General features: G+C 41.9%; 1 protein-coding gene across 9 annotated transcripts in view; it reads left to right on the top strand.

Annotated features, from left to right (window-relative positions):
- Positions 1–25770, top strand: part of AGBL1 (AGBL carboxypeptidase 1) — a 489727-nt gene that overhangs the window by 248719 nt on the left and 215238 nt on the right. For 3 of the 9 annotated variants that reach the window (XR_006179786.1, XR_006179787.1, XR_006179788.1), the window contains exon 24: positions 22326–22443. The exons of 2 other annotated variants lie outside the window; for them this stretch is intronic. Coding sequence is in view for 4 of the 7 variants with exons in the window: in XM_042875614.1 (XP_042731548.1) it covers positions 17621–17927 (307 nt within the window). In the remaining 3 variants the exon portion in view is untranslated. Of the gene's footprint in view, positions 1–17620; positions 19563–22325; positions 22705–25770 lie in introns of those variants that run through there. 4 more of the 9 variants (XM_042875614.1, XM_042875612.1, XM_042875613.1 and 1 more) reach the window with 2 other exon arrangements.

The raw sequence follows: 25770 nt of genomic DNA, 5'->3' as shown, positions 1-25770 counted from the left end.
TCATCTGGATGATAAAAAAGGAGGGAGGAGAAAAAGCAAGAAGGGGTGTTAGTTTTTACTGTCCTCCTTCTTATGGTCCTGAGAGCACATCTCTCTCCTTGTCACCCAGACTGCTGCCCTGGATGGGCAGGAGCTCTCCCCCTGTCGTATGCTTTAAGAGCAGAGGGTCACTGAGTCCTTCATAAGGTGTGAAGTGAGTGGCTGTGAAACCTGTTTAACCTCTCACTGCAGTGTTTTGCTGGGCCTAACGTTTCAGATCGCAGTAAATCTGTGCCAAATGGATTTTTCCTTTGGCTTTAATATTAATTTGGCATAGAAATTTTAATAGGAAGATGCATTCACTTGTCATCCTGAGAATGCCAGGTGGGCAAAAGTAAAGTAGGAACAAACACAGGGAAATAGATTCAAAGTGTTGGGGGAGAGAAGAGAGGAGAGACGGGAGGAGAGCAGGAAAGGGGAAAGGGAGAGGGAAAGGGGAGTGGTAGTCACTGCAGCATCTCTGTTTGAAGATGAGTTTCTCAGATAACAGCAGCTCAGTACAGCTCCCGCCCTTGCAGCAATGAGCAGCTAGCACAAAGCAGGGAAGTAAATAAGCCTAGGAAAGAGTCTTTGACCCTAAGGTACTTGTACCCTCTTAAAGTTCACATCTCACATCCACCTTCCCAGCAAAACAAATAAATTAATCAGTGATTTGTAGAGCACAACCCGGTAAAAAAAAGGAAGTGATAGTTGTGGTCCAAAATCCACAATTAGATCCTGGTGCTGTGGATGACTGAGAGAAAGGGATAGAGTCACGTCAAAGAGACAGATACCAGTGCTTAGATAAAGAGATGGTGTGCAGAGATACAGTAAGTGCTGCAGATAGATGACGAGCGTTAGATGGAGTGGATATACAGTTATAATTAAAGAGATGGATACTATGAGTGTGCAGGGGGAGATACCTTGGACAGATGTACTGTGAATAGATGTTGCAGGAAGAGGGATATTGTCAGATAGAAAGACACTGCCTGGGAAAAAAATGGATGAGGCATCAAGTAATAATATATCTAGGCACATAAAGATTGATCCTGTTAATAAATAAATGCTATAAATAAATACTACAGAAAGATATTTCAGAAGCCTACCATCTATGAATATTTGACACACACATCCAAGAAAGTGCATAGTACCTCATCCAAAATGAAGGTAACCAAGTAGCTACTAGGTGTGTGTACAAATCATGCTGTTTAAATATTTAAGAGATGTTAGCAGCTGCAGCAAAAACAGCAATTTATCACCTGATTCAAAGCTTGTTTCACCCCGATGGACACGTCATTGATGGCCTGGCAAGAGTATGGCAGAAAAGGCCAGGCCAGCAGGTAGACAATTAGGTGCTGAAGAAATACTGAGTAAGTAAATAGGAAATACGTTGCTTGGATTTCAGAACTGGAAACAGTCCAAACTCTGGGTATGACTCTAATATCCATGTTTACAATTAGATGACATTTCAAATTCGTTTCCAATGCTAGGCACTGGCCTGGGCCAGGCTTTATGGGCTGGTCTGGCCCATGCTACTACTATCTTCCCACAAGCCCATTCAGGATGCTTCTTTCCCAGCTCTCCTGTTATCTCATTGAGAGGTACCACAGAGAGCAATTTAAAGTCCCACTACTGAGTGTCACGGCAGCAACACGGAGCATCCTATTCTCCTATAATTCATTTTGGACAGGAGTTCTCATCTACCTGATCACCCGTTCCTGCTGAGATTGTCAGACCATGTGGTCTGATGTAGTCTGGTAACTGCTGCCCAACTTGAGAGCCATCCCAAGGAAACTGGTCCTGTTGTGGTCCCTTGGCCAGCAGGGATGCTCATTTTGGGGCTATCAGTCTCTGCTTAGCATGTGTTATCACACTGCCACTGACGCCGACGAGTTCCTTCTCATGGCCCTGGAAGGTGCCCTCCAGGCCACTGCTGTGCTGCTTGCTCAGCACCGTATGTGCTCTGAGAGTTTATGATGTATCTCAAAGTCAATCTGGCACTTGTCAGAGTTGGTTTGCTCACCTCGTTTTCTCTGTGACCTGAACACCACCAGTATGCACAGAGGTAGAAAGACAAGCACGTTAACCTCAGGTCTTCTGCTCTAACTGCACCTCCTTACCACTACAATTAATGATTCAAAACAGTCCTAACCACAAGCAGTTTAATTCTTGTTCTTGATATGACAAGCATTCTATTAGATATATGTTTTCTGAATCATTTGATCTAATGTGTGCTTGTAAAGCCTCACAGATATAACTTCACCAACTGTCTTTTATTTTGCTATGGATGCTGCCTTCAGGGCCCAAACCCTAGTTTGTGGGGAGAATATTATATATATATATTTAATGACTTCAAACACCAAATTAAATTTGAAATTAGCATTGAACTCTACCATCCATTTTCAGTAATGATGCTTAATATTATTGTCAGAACCGAGTGCTTTACATGGTAGGTGCCAATTGTGTCTTGTTCAGGAAGCCATCCAAGGGCTCTTGGGTACCACATGCTGGGAAAGTGATTAAAACTCTGCCAGGTTAAGTGAGAAGAGTATTTTTGGTTTTTCCCTCTTCCCTTCATTTCAGACTTTTTTTTATCATCCAGTTTCTATCTCCAAGGATATATCTTGTAATAATAATTGCTTGTTATCAGTGGATATTTTCCAGTACAGCAAAGATATCTAAATCCAAAGTTTCCAACAGAGGAAATTGATGGGTCTGAGTTTAAGGAGTACTAGGTTAATCCATCTCAAAGGAGATCCTTTGTAAGAAGTGAAATGTTAGGCATTTCCTGACCATAGGGAGCGGTGTGGGAGTAGGGCATGCCAAGCTGCTGAGAGGGGCAGACCTTGAAAGCATCAAGGGCATAGACAGCTCAGGAAATGTTCTTCTTCCTTCGTTGTCTCCCCATGGCCTTTTTTTTGCATCAGAAATGTCTGGAACTGCATGAAAAAGCGGAAGGAGGCAGTTTGGAGCAGCAGACAGGGAGCAGCAGATTTGGGTTTGTTGTACATGGCTCTGTTCCGCTGTCATCGCAGAGCTCTGAGTGCATTATTTACTCCTTTGTTTAATGAATTCACCCTCATCAGCCTAGGTTAGTACGATCCTAATTGTGGGAGTGTATTTAACTGCTGGCTTTGTAGGAAACAGTTACAGTAAAAACTGCACTGCAGTGATGTCTGCATCTCGCACCATGCCTTGTTGTATGGCCCATCCCCAAATAAAGTATGTAAGGCTGGCGTGAAAAGTGCCATAGGCTCTCAGTGGTGTGATTGCCATTTCACAGCACTTCTCAGTCACAAGCAAACCAAGAAATACTCTGAGTATTAAAAATCAAGGTGTTGAGCCTTGTATCTTCATCAAGCTTACACACAGGGCGTATTTCTTATATTGTACATCCCTAAAATCATTCCACTGGCTGTTCACTGAATCTGAAATTCTTCACTTTCATTTCTAAAAATGACAAGCTTTTCTCTGCTTCAGAAATAGCTGTGGAATTAGTGGTGAAAGATGCTGTTCAGGAGCTCAGCTGCTTGGTCGGACAGTGCAGCTGCAAGTGCATCAACAGACCTTTCCCCGTGTAAATCATCAGAATGCTTCCCTTGTTTCAGGGGTGTTTTAGGCTGAGAAGCCTGTATGTAAAGTAAATGCATTGTTATTTAAAGCGATTCGTATTGTTGGGAAGCCCAGAAAGGTAAGCTGATTGGTGGCTAAGCAATGGAGTGTAATAGCCCTGAAAAAACTGCTGTATAATAACAGCTTTGATTCCTTGCAGGATAAAGCCGTATAATGTTGCCATCCTTCCTGTACCTTTCATGTGTACAGCACTTCATATACACTAAGTGTATTACTTTGTCATCTAAACTGATATCTAGTTTGATCCTCCTGGGCTTTGCTAGCCCGCTTGTGAGAAGTATGAAGTTTTCAAACAAAGTTTTAGGCTTAAGGTAACATCTAAATTATAGATTTCTGAAATCGCCTTGGCAGTGTTTCTTGATAGGCTGCTTTTGGAGCTAAGCTGATAACCCATCTTGCCTCTGAGATGCTTTTTTCTCCTTGATACTGAATTGCCTGTATCATGCACCATTAAATCTGACACAGTTTATCTGCAGGTTGGCTGTGCAGAAAAGAAGAAAGTCCAGTATAAGCTTGGCAATCTCACGGTAAAGTCAGCAGCAGTCTGTCTTTGCTGCACCTGCTCTACAGGCCTATTATCTCTGCCATTGGAGAGCCTGGGTTCCTCAGCACCTTCCCCTTCCCCTTCCCCTTCCCCTTCCCTTTGCCTTTGCCTTTCCCCACTCCCTTTTCCTTTTCCTATTCCCTTTGCCTTCCTTTTCCTTTCTTTCCCTTCCTTTCCCTTCTTTTCCTTTTTCCCTTCTCTTTTTTCCCCCTTCATCATTGTGAGTTAATGGCTGTAGAAGAATTATTGCAGTACCCATGTAAAGCTGCTGCAGCAAAAATTGCTATTAAAAAAAATGATGTTACCTTGATGTGATGGAGAAAATTGAGAAGGAAAAAAGACTGTATATAGCATAGTAGTCAGGAACCCTGTATACATAAGTGAATATAGCCTTCCCAAATGAATCCTCTTTGTAAAGTGTATATGCATAGTCCAGCACTTGGATTTGTTTATTTGTACTGGAGAATATAATTTTTGTGGGCTTTTTCAATGCCTTAGGGGACAGTCTGTGAGCCAGAACATCTCATGGTCTGGTCTTTTTCTGATGTTCATGTTCCTGGAAGACAGAACCCACTGTGAGAAGAGCAGATGTCATTTTATGCTGGTACAGTAAGCAGCTTCCTGAAGCAAAGGTACAAAAAATGGAGCTAATAAAACATAAATACAAAGGCAAATGCCAGGAAATACAAGATTTACGTATTAATGAGGTTTTCAGCTCCAGTGAAACCAGCAGAAGTCCTCAGCCTTTCTATCCTTGAGCTGGTTGGCTGTTTTTTTGTTGTTGTTGTTTGTTTGTTTTGTGCTGGACATACTAGCTGGACAGCTTAAAATCAGAGGCCAGGCTGGGCACAGAAAATCTGGCAGCTCGCAACAGTTTCTTTCTCATCTGAATAATCTCCCCCCCTTTTTTTTTTGCATTCACTTGTTTCCAACACTGCAAGAATTGTAACACTTCTGTTTGAAATACGACCTGGCAGCTAATCCTTGGTATTACTGCACTCCTCCCTCCTACTGATGTCAGCAGGAGTCCTACATCCTCATCTTTCCCTCGGCTAAACTCCACATTCTTGTCTGGCAGAATTGTGAACGGTCACTTCTTTCCCCAGTGGATCTGGAAACTTGGTATTTTCTTTGCTGAAATCTTGGTTTGCCGAGAGGAGCTTTTGGACTGGATCCATCCAGGTTGTTAGTGGGTAATATTGATGATAGGTGGACGGTTGGACTAGATGATCTCAGAAGCCTTTTCCAGCCTTAATGATTCTATTTTCATACTGTTTCTGGTAGAGAGAGAGGCATTTACATAGAAGAGGTAATTAAATAGCTTGGACCCTTGTTTACACTAGACAGATGGCAGAGGGCTTAGCTGCACCTTGTCTCTACCCCCATATGATGAACTTGCTGCTCGGGTGGAATGATGGAGCCTGCTCTCTCCACATTGCTGAGGAGCTGGGGCAAAGAGAGAAGAGCAGTTTGCCCAAAGTGACAGTGAGCCTGCCGAGTGCAGAGCCTTTATCTTGCAAACACAAGTGTTTCAGCCTCATGATTCAATTTTCCCTTGATGCACACTCTGACACATCTTTTCAGCCTCTTACTTCGCACACAAGAACTGACCTTTTATTGTTTTTGGTTGTAAATCAGAGGGTGACATTACATCCTTAGGGTGGTTCTCTGTGAAGTGATTGTTTCACTGCTCTGCAAGCTGTGTTCTAATTTGCTCCATCCATCCAAATACACATCCCATTTTGATTAAACAAATACTTTCATCGGTTTATGATGCTTCAGCTTTCACTCTGAATATGCTGGTTCCCGTGATGTGTTGCATTCTTTTAAGAACTGTAATGGGAACTCATATATGCATACATAAATACATAAACACATAAATTCACATACAGAAACAGTAAGAAAATATAATTGCTTTTTATTATTTTTTTTTCAGGTAAAGCACATAGAACACTTTGGCAGGCATTTGAAAATTGATTTTTATAAAATATTCAGGAAATACTCATTTTAGTAGAGACTTCAAAAAACGTTCCCTGCTGAGAATTGATAGATGTTACAATCTACAAATTGATTCATTCCAAAGCACCATCTCAGTGTTATACAGGTGGCAGATTGTTAAAAAGCTACAACTGGAATAGAGGGAAGTGTTAGGAGATCGGCTGTACAACGAACAGCAATGGCAGCTCTTCTGTGTTCTTTATGATGTTCGTTTTGCACTGTGATGCCATCTACGTGGATGACAGCAACTTGTTGCTTTTCCTCTTTGGTCTGTTTTCTGGGAGTTCCGTACTCCTGACTGGTCGGTCCTTCTGGCACCGAAAATCCTTTAAACTCTGTTTGAGTTCTGCAGTAGGATGAAGGTTGTGTTGCATGATTATGTTAGCACTCAGTGCCCAATGTTCTTCTTTTGTGCTAAATCACCAAAATCCTTCACTGTGATTCCTGACAGGCAAATTTTGGGAGGCAAGGAGAGGATAATGAAATATTTGCTATTCTTCATGAAACATCTGGCAGGGCTTTGGCAAGATCAAGGAATTAGAAAGAGTTGCCACTGCTGTGCTGCCTCTGACATTTTTTGTAATCCTTAATGGAGTCCAAAGCGTATGCAAATCAGCTGCATAATGAATGAGGTTAAGTAAGGTTCTGGAGCTGGTGCCATATTGTGGTAAAAACATAATTGATCAGAATGTTTTGAAATACGCTGAACACGAGTGTTCAGATTTGTTTTATCTGAATCTCCTTATTTCTGAAGGAAGATTTAGGATGAGGGCAGAAGCTGAAGTTTTAACTGTATCTATTCTTGGTTATCTGTGATCACACATAGTTCATCAGATGTTTCTGCCATGAGCTCCACTTCAATTTGCTTTCAAAGCAAAACCTTGCCTTCTTTGCTTTTTATTGTTATTGACGTACACACACACACACTCTTTTCTAATTATATTGGCTAAACACCTCTGTTCTCCCCAGGAAGGATGAGACATCAAAAGTTATGTATCAGTCTCATAACTTTTTAAGCTACAGGAAATTGCACAGTTCGGTCATGATGAACGTGCTTACATTGAAATGTATAACTTTTGGGGTGACAAATGTGTGTTGGATTCATTTCAAGAAATCTGTGATAACGCAGGAACTTGTGGAGGTTACTCCATGACATGGTTTTGATGACAGATATCCATCAGACTGGAACCTACTGGGCTTTGTCACCATGTTGGTCTGAAACTGTTTGTTTTCAGAATGCTCCAGAAATTTTTCAGCGACCCTTAAGCGGAGATTTGCTTGAAGGCTTTCTTTGTAGAGCAGAATCCAGTCATCAACCAGCTGTTGAACCCCTCCATGAGGCCAGACCCTCTCCCGTCTCTGGACACTCCAGCTCCTGAATCATCCTTTCTGCTGGAGTTCAGTGCTTTTAATCTTGGTCATCGTTTACCTCTTTGAAGACACCATTTCTAAAACAGTCATTCTTTACTTTAAAAGGTACAGGAATGAGCTGGCTTCATGTGGAACAGGAGTAAATCCATATTTCCCTACAGTGAATCAAAGATTTTATTTCACCTTTGCCACACAGTTTTGCTTTTAGCTTCTAGCTTAATCTCTCAAATAGCTGGTAATAACACTTTCTGTTGCAGACAACCATTCCTGCCTGCCAGTTGAATTTCCTGTCTATATCAAATCCTACCCAGATGTTCTGAGTCTCCCTTCTGTTGACCTGCTGCTTTGCCAACGCTCACCTGAAGACTAGAGTCAAAGGACTGATTTGCCCTGGTCAGTAGCCAGCACTTTCCCTGTGGTTACTTCCACTTGAATTCAATAGCATCAAGGTTCAGTGATCATCTACTGTTATCTCTCAGCTACCTGTAGGGGTATCTCTTGAGACCTCCTATGTCTTGTAATGAAAACTGTGCTCTGAATAGAGAATAGGCAGTGTAATTGTGTGGCTGTGCAGGTGTGTTGGTGTCTGAGTGTGTGTATATACATGCCTGTGTATCTATTTATCATTCATTATAAAAGGTGGTAATCTACTTTGTGTGTTTTTTTATACATATCTATATTCACACACATACACTTAAATACATTTATGTATGTGTATACATATAGATTCTCTGAACCATACAGTGGTTGTCAGATAAAGAAATCACAAAGAAAAGCTAGTAAAACTGAGGTTGTTTTCTCCTTTAGGCGGTACAGTGGTTGAAGTTTAATCATTTACAGCAGTTTTTAGTTCAGTCAGGTAGTGCATCAATCCTCTTGTATGCAAGAAAATATTTACATACATGGTTATCTGTTCCAAAAATACCCTGTACATAACATACATATGTGACTAAGGCACAGACTGGAACTGTCTTGGCTATCTTAAAACATTCTGCTTTCAAAAATCCCAAATCCTTTAAGTCTCTCAGAGACAACTAAGGGATATATACATATGGAACTTGGACTTTTAAAATTAAATATATAGAGCCAGTTACAAACTTGGATGAAGTCAGTGGAATGATATGAATCTGCACCAAGGGAAACAAGAACCCAGGAGAAGCTGCATTCCTCTACATTATTTATTCTCAGCAGTGCAAACTTTCAGCATCTAAGCAGAAACCTTTCTGCATTTCTTTCTTTCCTGCAGTGTCAACATCTCAATTACTGGAAGCACCCAAAAGCAATTACGATTCCAATAATCTCTTTGTATTACAGTGGCTGGACTACTAAGTATCATCAATAACTTGATTATCATTTTGAGAAGAAATTGCTTGGGGTAGAGACTCTGTGAGCAAAGCTCCCAAACACTTTCCAAATCATATTTTCAGCATCTCTCACATTATTCAGTGTTTTAATGAGTTCCAGTAGTCCCATACGGGGGAACTTCACTGCTCACATTTCCACAGGAAGCGTAAGCTGTGCAAAGTCAAAATGTTATCGGTTTTAGAAGCATTTCTTTTGATTTTTAAAGTCAGAGTGAAACCCAAGCCACCGTCAGTGCTGCATGGTGGATATTAACCCATCTATTTTATGTCACCCATCTTTTATTTCCTGCATCTACCTCCCATTTTTAATGAACGTAACAAGATTACAGCAGATCAGATTTTGAACTCTTTACTACAAGCTGCTTCATTGGAGCTGGCCATAAATTTCTCTTAGTGTAAGACTGCACAATCTATCCAATGATGGCAGAACATAGCAATGAGCAGTTTTACAGTTACTTGTCATGTAAGAACCTTTGATCGATTTCAACAGAAGATCTGGTTGGGCTGTCTGCAGGCTGACCCAGATTCTGTGTGGTATTTTTCTCTTAAATAAACAAGTTTTAGTGTAATACGGATCTGGAAAACAAGACCAGACTCAGTCTTTCACTAAACAGCTCAACTCAGGCTCAGTCACCCAACAGTGCCTGATTATATCAAGTGTCTTAGAGTCATAGAACCATAGAATTGTTTGAGTTGGAAGGGACCCTTAAAGGCCATCTGGTCTGACTCCCCTGCACTGAACAGGGACACCTACAGCTGATCAGGTGCTCAGAGCCCCATCCAGCCTGACCTGCAGTGTCTGCAGGGATGGAGCACCCACCTCCTCTCAGGTCAAGCCTTCTTATAAAGGTATTCAATCTGCTTAAACTTGAGTTCCAGGTCTTGAGCTCTGTTGTCTTAAGATTTGTCCTAATTCTTAAGAGCACAGTGCTGTGCAGATACAGGCGGTCAAGTCTCAGATTTTCTTCAGGGATGTCTCACGTTCCCAGGGAGTTGCTAGAGAAAAAAAAAGTGCTGGATGGTATTCATAGATAAATAAATTGTTCCACAGTTGTTTGGGGTGGCTGAAATTTTTTTGATGTGACTTTAAATTCAGCAGATCACATGTGTAGTGTGTCTGGAGATTCAGCAGGCTTTGGCATGCTTACACCCATATTTAGGTTCAGATTTAATTGACTTCTCACCATTAAGCAGAAGTTTTGCTTAGTACCTTGATTTAGCTTTCCAGTGCTGCTGGAGTTGCAGTTGTTTTATTCACATCTACCTTTTCAAGCAGCAGATTTATAAGATCTTTAGTGTCTTATTCAAGCCAGGTAATATACTACATAGAAGAGGATAGGGCATCCTAACAAAACAAAGTGAATATACAAGTTTACAAATCTCATCTAAACTGCATGCAAGATTTTTATTTTATTTTGATGCTTTTCTCTGCTGAAATGTAAAAGACAAAACCTAAGAAGTTGTGAAGGGAGAGAGAAAGAAAACTAGTTATCTTTGGGATCTGCAGCAACTGCCAGAGCTCCATTTCATGGCTGATTTGCATCTGTTCAAGTCAGTTGGTTTTATTAATGCTTACAAGCCTACAGCTACAGATGCATTATTAGCACTGCAGTGATATATAGATTGGTTCTCCATTAAGAAGAAATTAATGATTTTTCATAAGACCAAATCCACAGCTTTTGGCTTCTCACCAGCTTTTCCATCCTGCAAGTCTAAAGATCAGCTCATGAGTTTTTTATTAGTATTAGAAGCATACGTGGACTTGAATGGAGATATCTGGAATCTAGGCAGGCCATGTAATCAACAAATAGTAGAAACACACCCAGTTGTCCTCTACTCAAACTCACCTTTCACAGAAGGATTACAGCTGTACTAATAACACGCTGTAATTCAATTAAATGCAATTCCTCCTGTTCAGACAAGGCTTTTTAGTCTTCCAGACATATAATGAGAAGTGTGTGCTCAACTTTCCGTCTGTTCTTGACGCAGTTATCAACCATCTTCTCACCAATGGACAGAATGGAAGCAGACATTTCTTACAAGACAAACACAAATTCTGCTGGCTACAAGCAAAATGCTGTCCAGGGCTAAATTGTTGCAAGCCTGAATGAACATTAGGGGACAGCATTGGCCAGGAGTCAGCCTGTTTCTTGCTCTTCACACTCTTTTTTTGTTTGTTTGTTTTATTTTCAAGTTGTCTTCCTTTCTCTCCAAGTGATAAAGCCCCACTTGCTTCTTACATATCTAACTGGTGCACCAGACATTCATTTTTAATCTGGCCAAATCAATTATAAATATTACAGCTTGCAATTACCCTGGGAACTCCTGAAAAACTAATTAGTACAAATCTCAGCAATGAATTACACCTTTCTCTTGGCTGTTTGCAGCAGGAAGAAAAAAATAAATAAAAGGAAAAAAGTACACTCAAAGAGGCCAAACCTCTCTCAGCCATAGCAAACAGAATTTGAGGCAGTGTTTAATTATGTTCATATCGTTCATGAAAGGATGGGCCACAGTGGGCTGAAAGCCAGGGCACCTGGCATTGCCTAGGGCTTAGGTTGCATTTTCTCAGATGTTGTAAGATGTGGAAATCCTTGGCAAAGTGTCATTGGAAAAGCAGATCTCGTGGGAGCCTACGACGTTCACATCATTCGTGTTTACTGTGTAGCAACAAAGGAGGCAAATGCAATAGTTCTTTAAACTGGAGCCATCTTGCATCAGCTCGTAGTTAATTTCCTCCCTTGGCGAGGTCAGGAACTAAACATGCCTTGTCTGGCTTTTCTCAGGCAGGACGTGAAGCCAGGCTGCTCCCTGAGGAGCTCCTGAACTACTGAGATGGAATTGGAAAGTCATAGCAAGATGTGCACCAGACCTTGTAGCAATTGGATCGAGACACAAAGGGCAGACCAAAGGCCTTCTTCATTGGCATCTTGTTGCTGTAGGGTTTTTCTTGCCCTAGGTGTAATTACCTAAAAGCATCATAGTTGTTTCACTTATCTCCTAGAATAATACTTTATGAAGCCATTAAAGATAGATTTGTGCTCTGGGATAGCTGTGGCTGCTTTAGATTCATTTTAGATTCATTACAAGATTTTGGAAGCGGTGCTCCTGTAAAATATGTTTAATAAAACATATGAATTCCTCAAAAGCAAGACCATGCAACATCACACACTCTTAGATTCAGTGACATAGGTGGAATTTTAATGAAAAATAAAGGAAGGGCAAAGCAATTCCAGTTCACTGCAGAGAGGTCATAAGAGCTGCAGGACACTTTCCTTACCAGTATGTATATAGCAGTCCATATAGTTGGTACAGCTTTGCTGGAAAATGAGAGATAATCTTTCCATAAGGTCAGGAAACTGGCTGGATTCTCAAATCCCTGTGTGAGTGGAGAAAAATGCCCTATACTTTCAGGTGAATGCTGTAATTGCTGGGAACTTGGCCTGTTTGTGCTGAAATAAAATCTTTTTCTTTTTTTTTTTCCTGTTTTCTCACAGTAAAATGTCTGATATCTTGAAAATTTATAAGAAAGCCATTTTCTGTCTTATTTCAGTCTATGAACTGTACCATAGATATGCTTGGCTCCTTATGCACGGCTATATCCCTGTCTTGGAGAGCTTCCAAAGGATTAGGGCATATCATGATGGAGAGAAGGTTTAGAGGAAGAAGGGAATAGTGCTATGGATAGGATGATACAAAGCTACCAGGATGCTATTTTTCACTGCAGAGAAAAGATAAAGGCATGATTATTTGTTGGTACATCTTCACAGGGAGGCTTTGATATCCGCAGTCAGTGCTGGTCACCAGACTTGGAACTTTCCTCCTTTTTGTCTGATGCATTTAAACATTCATTTTGTAGATTTGCATTGGCAAGACTGCAGCAAATTTCACAAGAATGAGCAGAGCCAGATATATGTACCAAAAAAAGTAAATGTTCCGTTTTCTTCTCTACGACACTGCAACTGCTAGGCAAGTCAAGTGAAGGTCAAGCAGCAATCCTGAACAATAGTCAAAGATTCCCTAAGAGGGACAGTTGTCAATGCCCATTCTTTCCAGAAGAAAAAAGATTCTATTTTGAGCCATCAGTAGAATAAACAGATAGCAAGTGACCTGCTGCACTGTGAGTGAAAAATCCCAAGGAATTACTTATGAAATCTCTGTATTTTTCCCAATGTCCTGGAAATGTACGTGCATTTGAAGGAGAATTATGTATTGGAGAGAAATCATCAGTCATCCCCCATATACATCATGTAGCTGTATTTTATCAGCCAAAGCCATACTGCGTTTTCTTGAGAGGTTTATGGGAAACACCTGAATGAGTTGTTTTCTAGCCATACCAGAAAGCTCCAGTCCAACTGACTTATAAAGAAGTGCTGAAATTTTTCTTTAGGAGGAAGTTTTTCACACAGAGGGTGGTGAGGCACTGAAACAGGTTGCCCAGGAGGTTGTGGATGCCCCATTACTGGAGGCCTTTAAGGCCAGGCTGGATGTGGCTCTGTGCAGCCTGCTCTGGTGGTTATCAACTCTGCACGTAGCAGGGGGTTGGAACTAGATGATCAATGTCCTTTTCAACCCAGGTCATTCTATGATTCTCCCCATGTTAAGTCAGGAAAAAAAGAAATATATATGTATATGCATTTATTTATTTATTTTACAGAGTACCAAAGCTTGCTTTCTTTCCAAACCCCAGCAAACAAACAAACACGCCCACATACAAAAGCAGAGCTAATTAATATCAAGTCACATCTCAATGATTATGCAAATTAAAAGTAAAAACAAAGAAATTCTGTTTATCACATAATAAAGTTGCAAATTGCTGTTGTGTCTCTCTCATCAGCTGCAATAGACGAGGGGCTACGAGGCTGTAGGTTTTGAATCAGTAAGTCAGTCAACACGTATACATGTTTCGTGATACTTGGGGATTGTTGGCTGTAGATATATGAACAGCCTTCACTGCCCCCCTTCTGCACTGTGTTCACGTTCAGTGGTATTCACGGGCTATATTTGTCTTGGAGTTCTTTAATGTAGTGTCTTTGGTTTTCCTCATTGTTTACATTCTGTAAGAACAACATCATTATTCTTTGGTAAATCTGTTTCATGTCCCCTGGGTGTTTTGTTTGTTTGTTTGGTTTTTCTTTCTTCTTTTCTGAGGGAAGATTTTTTTTATTTTTTTTTTAATTTTTTTGCAGTTCTTAAAAATCAGATTAAAGCAAAAATACCAAGAACCTGCTCCTAACAGAAAATCTCTTTTATTAAGACCCTCTTAAATTGTGTGCAGTTGCCATTTCTGTTCATAACCATACTTCACTATTTGCATTGTCTCTTAAAGAAGCTGGTCTTAGTGACCAGCATCTAATGCTTTTGGCAGCTTTGGTTAGTGGGTATCTTACTGGCTTGCCAGGAGTGTTGCGTGCCACCACCTCTCCTCTTTCAGAAGCAACTCTAACCTGCTCTTTGAAATAACCCATTTGTATTGCTTTGTTATGTGTTTTAAATCTTCCTGCAGCAGAAAGTGAGTCACTGTGATGGAAAGTTCCACGTGGTAGAGAGATGCAGCCAGTTTGTATAGTTTGGTAGTGTGACAAAGAAAGAGCCTTTCAACTTCCAAGCCACCAGGGTTATTGCAGCGTCTCATTTGCAAGTTGCCATTTGCCATCTATTTACTGTTTGGTAGCTCATTAGGTGATTTGTGGCAGTGACACTGGCACTGTTAGTGGTGGGTAGCAGACCAAATTGGAGAAGTCACCACTTAGGCCCTTGTTAATTGGCTTGCTCATTCACTGTCACAACAGATAAGCAACTTGCAGAGCAAGAAATCCTTCTTTCATGGCCTCTAAATCGTCTGGCCACATGCTCCCACATGGGGAACCTCTCTCTGCAGTGTACATGTGCAAGTACTGAACTGTCTGAGTTTTTTTGTGTTCTGTGTAGGTAATCAGCATGGCAGGAGGCATCTTGGAAGGCAGAGTTTTTGAAGTCTTTTGCAAAGGTTTTATGCATACGTACTTTCTAAGGACTGTCTGTTTAGTCTTCAGTGTAAGGCAATGCATGTTTGCCGTGGTTTTCTCTTTCATCTTCTGATTTTTGACTTCCCAGTTTCCCCGTCACAGTAAAGTCTGTTTGTGCTCTCTTCCTCTTTTAGACAGAAATCCACTCCTAAAATCATTTTACGCTATCAACTAAATGCCGAAGGTCCTCTGTTAATGGGGTTCCCAGATTTCAGTAATAATAGGGCTTTTTTTTTAAAACTGTTATCCTTTTAATGCAAATGTGTGACATTCAGTTCTTAGATTGAAAACTGAACTGTTGTTCCATCTGTACAATAGCACGGAGCTGGGCGGCAGCTACGCTCTGTCTCAGTGGCATCAGCAGCTCCTTCCAAACATACAAGCACAGTACTGAAAGCAGATACGCTCAGGACCTTTTTGATTGCAAAGCATCAAAAGCTTAAAAATGAAAAATTGAGTTCCCCAGAGTTTACACAGCTTTGAACATTATCATAGGTACTTTGTATTGTGGTAATTCATGCCATTCTTACATCTGAAAAAAATAAAAAGGGAAAAATCAAAACCACTGGTCAGACTCAGTATACTGAGACCACTGCTTGTTCCTGTTTGTGCTGAGAGGATTGTTGTCCTGGTTTGTTTTGTTTTGTTTCATGTTACATACTCAGTTTTAGTGTGAGTTCTTCCTGACCTAGATTTCTGGGCAGACTGAAGTGGAGCCAAAAACTGAAAAAGTGCATAATTATTCATTTATTTATTTTTAAGCTATACAGCTCTATTAAGCTTTCAGAGAATCCTTTATAGCCTGCCTTTGAAGTAAACTAAGCTAGAGATCAGCCAGAGAAGAATTGGGTTGACGCTGCATGGTTCTGATTGCAGATAGTCTGTGTACAGTTAAGATCTGGATACTCAGAGGTAGGAAGAGGTTATGCTTTTTTTGGACTGCAGAGAAGAGGGGGAAGAGATCAATACATCCAAGAGAAATACTTTACACCTTTGGTATGTTCTGAAACCTCAGATGCTGGCACTGCTGTGAAACAGCTAAGAGCTGGAAGATTATTCCAGTTACTGACATGTAAATGAGCAGACCACACATTAAATCTGTATATACTCCATCTGCCAAGCCATTCATTCTTCCCAACTTGGGACAAATTAGAAACTCTGGCCCAGTGGCGGAAGATTATTATTCCTTTCCCAGTCCCCCAAAGCAATACATTCTCTCCTTTGAGTCTGATTGAAAACACTGACCTGGAGGTGAAAAACACTGTATCTGTCCCCCTGATTCATCCAGACTCTGACCTAGGCAGCAGTGAAACCACAGGCTTCTTTCTGGTCTCAAAATATTACCCATCTGCCCTCATGGACTGAGGGCCAAAACGGAACTAGACAAAAAGAACTCATGCCCTAGAGCCACCTAGTCTAGTGGTTACAATTTTGTCATAAATATTGCATTAGACTAACTTAATAGAAAATGTATTGAAAGTGAATGTGTAAATAAAGCCTACAACCACTCCTGTAAGTAAATGGCAGGAGGCTGTGGCAATGTAACCTACCCTTCTGAGAGCCAAAGGACCCGTGGCATCAATTCAGAGTCTGTCCTCAGCTATTCTGACTTGCTTCTGATTTTGGCCCTTCTTCAGTAAGTTGTGCTAGCAGAGCTTTTTCATATTCCTTCCAAAACACATGGAGTCATAGAATGGCTTGGGTTGGGAGAAACCTTAAAGATCACTGAGTTCCAACCCCCTGCCATGGGCTGGGTCACCCCACCAGCTCAGGCTGCCCAGAGCCTCATCCAACCTGGCCTTGGGCACCTCCAGGGATGGGGCACCCACAGCTCTGGGCAGCTGTGCCAGGGCCTCACCACCCTCTGAATGAAGACTTTCTGCCTAAAATCTAATCTAAATCTTCACTCTCTTAGTTTAAAGCAATTCCTACTTGTCCTGTCATGGTCAAACCATAGGAGAGGTATTCCAGCCTGCTGATGTGTCCTCCTCTGGACCTGCTCCACCAGTTCCACATCTTTTTGTGTTGGGGGCCTTTACCCACTGATGCCATCGCTCCATCATAGAAGGTCACCACCAGGTTGGACAGGCACAATCTTGGTGCCCTTGGTGACACCATGCTGGCTGTAGCACAAGCGCTTTTGGTGTTTCTGCCCAACTCTGGAAGTCCCTAGAAGTCTCAGCTTTTCTGTTTGTGCTTCTTCTTGTTAGCAGTGCTCTGAGCTTGCACAGAACAGGAGGCAAAGATACCAAAGCATGTCAACCACCTGGATTAATTAGGTCATACACTACCAATGGATCTACAATGAAGTGGATGATTATTAAACCAGAAACCTTGTGGAAACTGGATACCTCCTCTATTACATTTCAGCTTCCTTAACCTTATAAGTGCCTCAAGGCAAGAACAGTGTTGTGTGTGTATAAAGCACTTTACATTAACAATAGCAGGAATAATAACAATATTAATGTGTTTCTCCTTTGGGGTAGGTAAATATCACTCTTCATTTTACAGCTGATGAAACAGACACAAAGACATACAGGATCATGCTCAGTGCCAATTCATGCTTCATTAACAGACCCAAGACTGAGCCCAGGAAATGGATTTCCTTGTTCCTTGCTTTTACCATTAGATAACACACCCTCCTTTGATGACATCCAGTCTCTCTTGTGATTTTTTTTCTGCAGAAGGTACAGCAACAGCAGCCTGGAGATTGAAGATGAACCTCCTTGTGCGGAAGAAATCGATTATAACACTGACAGTTGCTCTGATGGCGAAGGGGACTTCTCAGAGCTAGACCAAGAGATCCAGGAGTGCCTCTCATGGGTGGAAGTAGAGGCAGAAGATGAGGGAGAGACAACAGGACAGACATGCAGCTCCAAAGCTCTCAGGGGGCTTTACATTTCCAACCAGCCAGCATCCAGCAACACGGCTCTTCCTCTGAGTTCTGCGCCGCTTGGAGCATACAGTGGGTTTGAGAGCAGCCCTGCATGAGCAAGACTTTGACTTTGACTTTGACTGCTCATGTTTGTCTGTTTGCCAGCTTCAGCATCCCTCCCAGATGTCTTGCTCCAGTTCTGCATTGACAGTTGTCTTTATGTTTGTGTGATCTGTATACATGTATGTACTGAGAATGTCTCCTTGAGGCAGAGATGTCTTCTTCACGAGGCAGAGATGAGGAGCCACTGGCCCCAGTGGTACTGTAAGAGGACATCATCCTTTCCTAAACAGAATCCTCATCCCACGGCTGCCTCTACTGTGTGGATTCATATAGATTGATATGAGGAATGGTTTTCTGACTTTTGAAGGAACATCCTTTTTCCTGGCTTAGGCTTTTATTACGGACAGCAGCCTTTGCCCACAGATATCAGAATTGTGGCAGTTTGTGAGGCCTTTGGCGATAGCTCTCTGTTACCATTCATTTCTCTTGAGCTGTAGAACATGCATCTGAGTTCTGTCTGATCAGGATTTTGACCATGTTTCCAGCAGTTTGGGTCAGGCTGTGCATGCTCCTGAACTGGTTGTATCTCAGCAACAGCATGTGAAACCCAATGTGCCAGAGTAAGGAAAGCACCACCATATAGAGCAGTCCTCTGGAAACCTGGGCTAAATTTACCTCTTTGCTTCACTGGAATGAACTAGTCCAGCATAATCTCATTTGAGCCACTTCATCCTTGAACTGATGGGCCCAAGTGGAAGAATTTGTTTCACGAACTGTGGAATGATACTTTCTCAATGATTCTCTGTGAGACATCCTTCCAGCAGGATGCACTAAGGGAATACAGATAATGTTTAAGGCTGCTATTGGGAGTGAGAGAGGCTGGAAGCATTTCAAGGAGAAAAACGTGTTCTCTTGAGGTAGCTAGGGTCCTCCAATATTATGTCAATTGGATTAGTGATGGTGGCAATATCCAAGGGTGAATTTAGCCCAAGAATCCGTCTAGTGACTGATTATTCTTTGTTAGTTTTAATATGATACCACTAAGGAAACCTAACTCATGGAACAGGACCCCATTGTGCCGGATAGCAATATAACAGAAGACATTAATGGTAGGTTATATATAGGATGCATTCTTCTGGCAATTCCCATAAGGGAACAACTTATTTTATCTCCAAATGGAAAAAAAAAAGGAAAAAAAAAAGAAAGAGATTTCTCGTAAAATTGCCTTCAAAAACAGATCTTGATTTTATAAAGTGCTCTCTTACAGAATAAGTAACATAGCAATGTCTTTGCAAGCCTAATTCCACCAGCGTTAGAATTCACTGTGCTTTCACACAGATGTCCAAAGCAATGGAGATGCAGCTTCTTGAGCTCCAGCACAGACCAAGAACACAAATGCATGCCTGAGATCGGTAAAGCACAAAGCCTACATCACATCACCTCTCTCCTCATACTGCCTGTATTTCTCACATGTCTAACACTCTGCTGCTGCACATGGGGAATTGCCTTGAGCCCAGATGGAGGTGATTGCACTGTGCAAGAGGCTCCGAGCTCTGTTGCTGCTCTCTTTATAAGGCTCAAGGAGGACAAACATGCAGTGTGTTGTAGTACTACAGACTGTAGACCCCCATTACTGGTGATTACTGTTATTATTGATGTGTGATTAAAAGCACCCTGTAATCCTCTCATCTTTATGCTGTTTGTGGATAGAGCTGTTGGTGCCAACTGAGTTTTTTCTTCTGATGCATTTCTGACCCCCTTCCCCAGACTGCCTGAGCATACATTTCCATCGGGAGCCAGCTCCTTGGAGAAACTATTTCTTCCTGTGCTGCTGGAGTTTCGGTGTGCAGGTTTCTAAAGCCTTCAACACTGCATAACAGTTCTCTGTGTTTCTAGCTCTCTCTTTATGGCAGTGGTCAAAAGACAGGCAGCTTGGGTCCTCAGAAGCTGAGCTTCATAGCTGAGCTAATTCATTAGCTATAGTGTTCTCTGTACAGATATCATGTTCTGCTTGCCTTAGCGTGCAGCTTGTTGCATACAATACTGAATTTTCATAAAAGGATGGCTCACAGGAATGGACACCAATGAGGTAAAACAGGTGTTCCCATTATAATAGTTTGTATAACGTTGCTTAAAAGCTTATTATTAAAAAATGATATGTGTGCATAGCTAACTTCAAATTCCAACATTCATATGCATGACAAAACACTCACACTGTGCTGAATCCAGTCTGCAGTGTACACAGGCCGTGGTGTAAGATCTTCAGTATTCTATGTGGCCCCAGGACACTGGGCAAAAAATGCACATCTGTAGATGTGCATATATATATGAGGGCTACTCCGAAAATAATACCTCCTATTTCTATTAGTTTGATCCACAATGCCAGAGGCTGATACTGATGGTATGGCAGCATAGGTTGAACCTTTCCAGCAATATTCCATTACATTTTGTTGCTGTGACAGATGGCAGCAGAGGGGCAGTCTGACAGAAGGTGTCTGACATAGAAGTGCATATGAAGCAAAGGGGTGGAACTGAATTCCTGCATGGGGAAAAAAATAGCACCCATTGACACTGACGCTTGCTGAATGTTTATGGAGACCAATGAGTGGATGTGAGCACAGTGAGGCAGTGGGATGTGTGTTTCAGCAGTGGTGGCAGTGACACTGGGTCATCTCCACTGAGAAAATGCATAGCCAATGGTGGTAGCTATGCTGAAAGTGGTGTTTTGTAGCTGCGAATGTGCAGATAGATGTTGTACTCTTTGCATCTGTTGTAGCTTCCATGGATATAAAAAGGCAGCATTACTTTTGGAGCAACCTATGTACATCTAGAGCTGCTCTTACCTCCCACACTACATTCTGTACCAACACCCTTCCACAGCAATAGTGGAACAGTGCTCCCTGATGTTTGCCACTGGTGCATCTTACTGAAAAGAAAAATAAATCAGTGTTTCTCTTCCTGCGACACCGGTATTTTAGGTATTGTGCTGCTGTGTTATAGGAAACATCTGGCCCAGGCTTCTCCCTGACAAATTCCTTGTTGTGCCAAACAACTTCTCAGCAAGGGGTGAGGGCATTGCAGGAGGTGGTGGGCAGGTGAACCCCCAACCCGTGGGTACCCACTCTGCTACTGAAGAATTGAGAGCCAAGAACATCCAGAGGGAGGAGGGTTGGGTGACCAACTGTCAGGGAATGGAACCTGGAAACTTTCAGCAGAAACAGTTTGGTGGATGGCGTTGTCTCTTCCAAGAACCTCTATGGGAAGCAGATGCTCTTCTTCTTTTGACAGACCTCTAGAGGTCAGGAGAGAACCTCCACTGCATGCCACTTGCTCTGTTATTAAAATTCTCCCTGAGTTATGGTAATTAGGCAGAATTAGGCTCCGCACAGAGGAACGGAAGTGCATTGACTTTAATAAAACAGAGTGTAAAACAACTTTAGATTAACTCCAGCCTTGTTTATTCTTGCACACTTGTAATTCTGATTTGGTATTTCCCTAGTGAATGGAGCTGTTGTCCCCTCTGCTAAGGCACGTCACCTCACTTCAGCCCTCTAAGTGCTGAGCAACGAGGCCACTGCCTTTTCTTGCCATCACTAGCTAATCCCAAAGTACTTGGAAACAGCGATGGAGAAGGGGAGGGAGGAGAGGGACGTCTCCCTGCTCCCTACCATTGACATTCCTCAAGAGTCAGCAAGGCTGTCAGGTTGAGACGCGAGCCAAATATTTCCGTAATGGCCAGCAGAGACAGCATTCAGATAGTCCGCACCGCAGAAGCTGTCCTGGGCTCCCGCCAGACACATTAACTTTTTTTACTGATGCCTTTTGTCTCATTGACTCTCTTAGTGGCTCTGAATAGCCGTGCTCTCCTTCCTCCCCTCGCCGTGGGTGACATGACATGGGTAAGAGATGCGGCCGGAGCCGTGCTCACACTGCTGCCTCTGTTTCAGCCTTGCGCCGTTTCCTATCGGAGGTGATGCGAAGGATGCCTTGCCAGAGCCTGGCAGAATACACGTGTGCATAAGCCTCTGGGCTAAAAATAAATAATTAAACAATAAAAATAAAAAAGAATCAAGTCAGCAAAGTGAAGGAAGAACAAAATCTAATTAGTTTTATCTGCTGTTTGTTATGAGGCTGTCAGAGTGCTCTATTCCCTGGTTTTACAGCACTCTGGAAAATAACAGTGATGATAATATTACACAACTGTGCACAGGGTTGTTCTTGAGGCAAGGAGGGAGCAGATTAGGGAGGGGAAAAAAAAAAAGCAGCCCCACTCCTCACCGTTTTTCTCCTCCTGCCAAAAAGCAGAGGTGCCGGCGATAGCGCTATCTCCTGCCTTATCTGTCCTCAGAGGTGATCCACTCCATCCATCACTGGGAGACAGAAAGCACAAGTGGGCGACTGCTTGGCATCCAACTAAGGACACTTAAAATGTATCCTTTGTTCTCCCACAGATCTCCTATGTGTTGCTGACTGAGTCGCTTAGCCTTGGCTCCCAGCCTCAGTTCTGATGCGAAACCGGAGCACGGTGTTGGTTCCTCATAGCAAATACAGCAAGGCACGAGTGACATGGTAGGTGTGTAGGGTGAGGGGCAAGAAATAGAGATGTAAAGCTGCCCACATGTTTATACTACAGGGATTTCAGCATCAAGTTGCCAATTGATGAGGCAGCTGGAATTATTCTGTGCAGGAGTGCGGTGGTAGTTGCCATCACTGCTTTCCACTTTATTGACGTACAGTGATGGTTCAGTAGACTGTTCCGCTTCAAAAAGTACTGGGTAATTTTAAAAGTCTCTCTTTGCAGGTTGTTATCAACCTATCCTGTCCCATCACCTGGTCCTCACACCATGGAAGCTTTCACAGCTGTTTTAGAGAGAGTGGGATTTTAACCCTGTGTGTTTGTGAAGTATCCTGTGGTTTTTCAGGCTGAGGGCTGGCCACAAGTCTCCAGCTGGAGATAACATGCAAAAGATTGGAGTGCTAAAAAGTCTGTATTTGTAATTACATCAGGAAAAGATGAAAGAGAAGGGTAAAGAAGGAAGAAGATATAAATTGGAGAGGAAGAAGGATTCTCAGTGAAGGGGGAGGGATGATGAGAACAGAGAGAGATGGGAGTAGGGGGCATTTGGGGGAAAGACAGGCAGAGAAATGGGAGAATTGTTCCCATTTGTGTATCTTCTTCCGTCCCCAGATAATGTGTCAGTATTAACAGTACCAAGAAACAGCCCTCTCTACTGTAGAATAAATCTGCCACTGTATTCCCCACTCCATAAACGGCAGCCAAGTCTGTATCCTCAGCACTGCATTGTGTGTTCAGTGCTGTGTTTTGTGAGTGCTTTTCATGATGGTTAAGCCTGTATCATTTCTGGCCTTAGGTTTCCTCTCTAGGGACTCACATCCTGAGACATATTCTGGAAGATCCAACATGTTTTATTGTTGATGCAGCATTTTGTGGCTACTTTCCTTGCCTTTTCTTTGTTCTGCTTCTTTTATTGCACTTAAGGAAAAGTGGAAAGAAGGGAAATGAATGAGGTGAACAGGAGGGAGTGAGAAAGAAAGGAGAAGGTAGAGAAAAGGGCCCAACCATCATTCTAGCAAGATCTGCAGCAAGATGGTGAGGCAGCTGTTTTGGCATTGAGTTTTTTAGTCTTTGATTAGGCAGCTTGTAGCTCATTCAGGGTGAGCAAGAGGGAAAGACAAATCAATTACTGCAAACAATCATCCACTAGATACCCTGGCAATAATGCCAGTCCCAATAAACAAACACTACCTTTGGCTAATGGACCTCTGGACACCAGCTCCTAGCCAGCTGATGCAATTGCAATCATAGCCCTGTTTCTTGCCTCCCTTGCTCCTAAATGCCTGACTGATGGCTTTGTCTGGATGGTTTCCAGTGTATGCTTTCCATGTTTACAGTGCATGCTCATGCACAGATCTGCAAAGATTTCCTGGTTTTGCACAACATTTTAATTAAAAAAAATAATAATAATTAAATATATATATATATATTTAGCTTTCTGTGCTTGTTTCCACATCCATGGAAGTATTAATATTTATTTGCAGGGAAAAGGTTGACAAGGAGGTTTAAATCACAAGTATTTACAGCACAATTTCAGATCCTTAAAGAAGGCAGATGGGAGGGAATAATTCTTGCTTCCATCATATATCTGCAGTCAGTGAAAGAGAGAAATGCTGCCCATTGCTGGGATCTTTGGTAATTCCTTTCTAGGGGCAACTAGCTTTCCTTTAGTCTTTGTGGAAGGTGGCACAGGTGGACCAGGCAAGTCTCCATGATGAAAGCATGAACAGTGCTGACAGAAATCCTTTGTATTATTTGACTAAACAGTGGTCTTCCAAGAATCAATCAGAGTGCTATTTAGGGAGCTGATAAAATGGAAAATTTAATAGAGGCGAAAAAGAGAGGCTTGGAAGGATAATGGAGCAGAGTGGTGAACATCTGAAATGATCCCAAGTACTAGGAGTGTAAGGGCCGAACAGGAAGAATATGAAGCCTTAGTGCATATTCCAAGATATGACTTGATCAGTTTCCCAGACACGTGGAAAAGAGAAGGTAGGAACAACAGAAGAAGGATTAATTGGCTGTGAAGCATCAGGGAATTGATAGCTTGGGTCAAGGAAAGAGGAATACAGGCCAGCAAGCACTGACTTAGAGATTAGAGCAAAGGTAGAATGACAAGATCTCCTAGGGCAAGGGGAAGAATAGAAGAAAAGTGAAACACAAAATGTGTGAGAGAAATTCATTATTGTTTTAAAAATGAAAAAAAGAATCGTTTAAAAAATTGAAGCAATAGCATATGACTCAAAATGAGAACAGACTGGTACCAAAGCATGTAAGATGAAGGATGAAATCAGAAAGGTCCTTGCACAGAATGTGTTAGTGATGGTTAGGGATACACAAGAGAAGAAAAAGAAATCCTATAAATATGCTACGAGGAATGAAAGCATGCATTATGTACCACAGGAGGAGAGCGCATACAGAGAGTTGGAACAGTCATTGTATTTTTAACTCTGTTTATCACCAAAACATTGGTATTAGAATCATGGAATTGTAGAAACATAAAATATCTTAGGTTGGAAGGGGCCTTAAAACCCATCCAGCTCCAACCTCCTGCTGGTTGCCCACACCAGCTCAGGCTGCCCAGGACCCCATCCAACCTGGCCCTGAGTAAGTGAATTCAACCAGTTGGACCTGAGGGAATTCCCCTTCAGACTGCCCAAGGAGAGCAGTTTTTGAATGGTTAAGAATGGACTTCAGAAGGTTCTCTCATATTAAAAGGATTCTGCAGACTGGAGAAGGGCAAATAGGGTATTTGTTTGTGAAGATGGAAAAAGAAAGAGCCAGCTAAGTGGAGTGCCTGCAGAGAAATCTCAACAAATTATGAAACAATCAATTAATTAGCAGCTATAGGATAAGAAGGTGGCAAAAGACAATCAACATGGATTTGTCAAGCTGATCTAATTTTGTTCCTTTATTGGCTAATTGGCTTAGAGGATAAGGCAGGAGTAACATATGCCTTTGCTTCAGGAAAGCTTTCAATACTGTCTCACATAACATTTCCATAAGGAGCCAAGGAAGTATAGTTTATATGAAATATGTGTAAGATAAATGCATAGTACCTGATAAATAACTCATGAAGGCTAGGGCTCATCATCACTTTACTATTCTAGAAGTTAGGCCAAATTACTCTGTGAGTAGAGAAGAGACACAGAAGTAGACTAGAGAGAGACACAGAAGGTCTACATGCCAGCTAAAACAGTTGTCTAAGGTATGTGAAAATAGTCTTTTGCTGAGATAGTTCTTTTCCTCATTAACTTCTTAGTGAAGCCACCCCAAGAAGATATCCCACAACAACACCTGCATGGTATTGTTTTGCTTAA

The sequence above is a fragment of the Lagopus leucura genome, unplaced genomic scaffold (assembly GCF_019238085.1).
Source record: "Lagopus leucura isolate 7727_CA_CO unplaced genomic scaffold, USGS_WTPT01 Super-Scaffold_100015, whole genome shotgun sequence".
Classification (NCBI taxonomy): domain Eukaryota; kingdom Metazoa; phylum Chordata; class Aves; order Galliformes; family Phasianidae; genus Lagopus; species Lagopus leucura.
The sequence above is the reverse complement of the archived record's forward strand: the minus strand, read 5'-3'. Positions and strand labels throughout refer to the sequence as shown.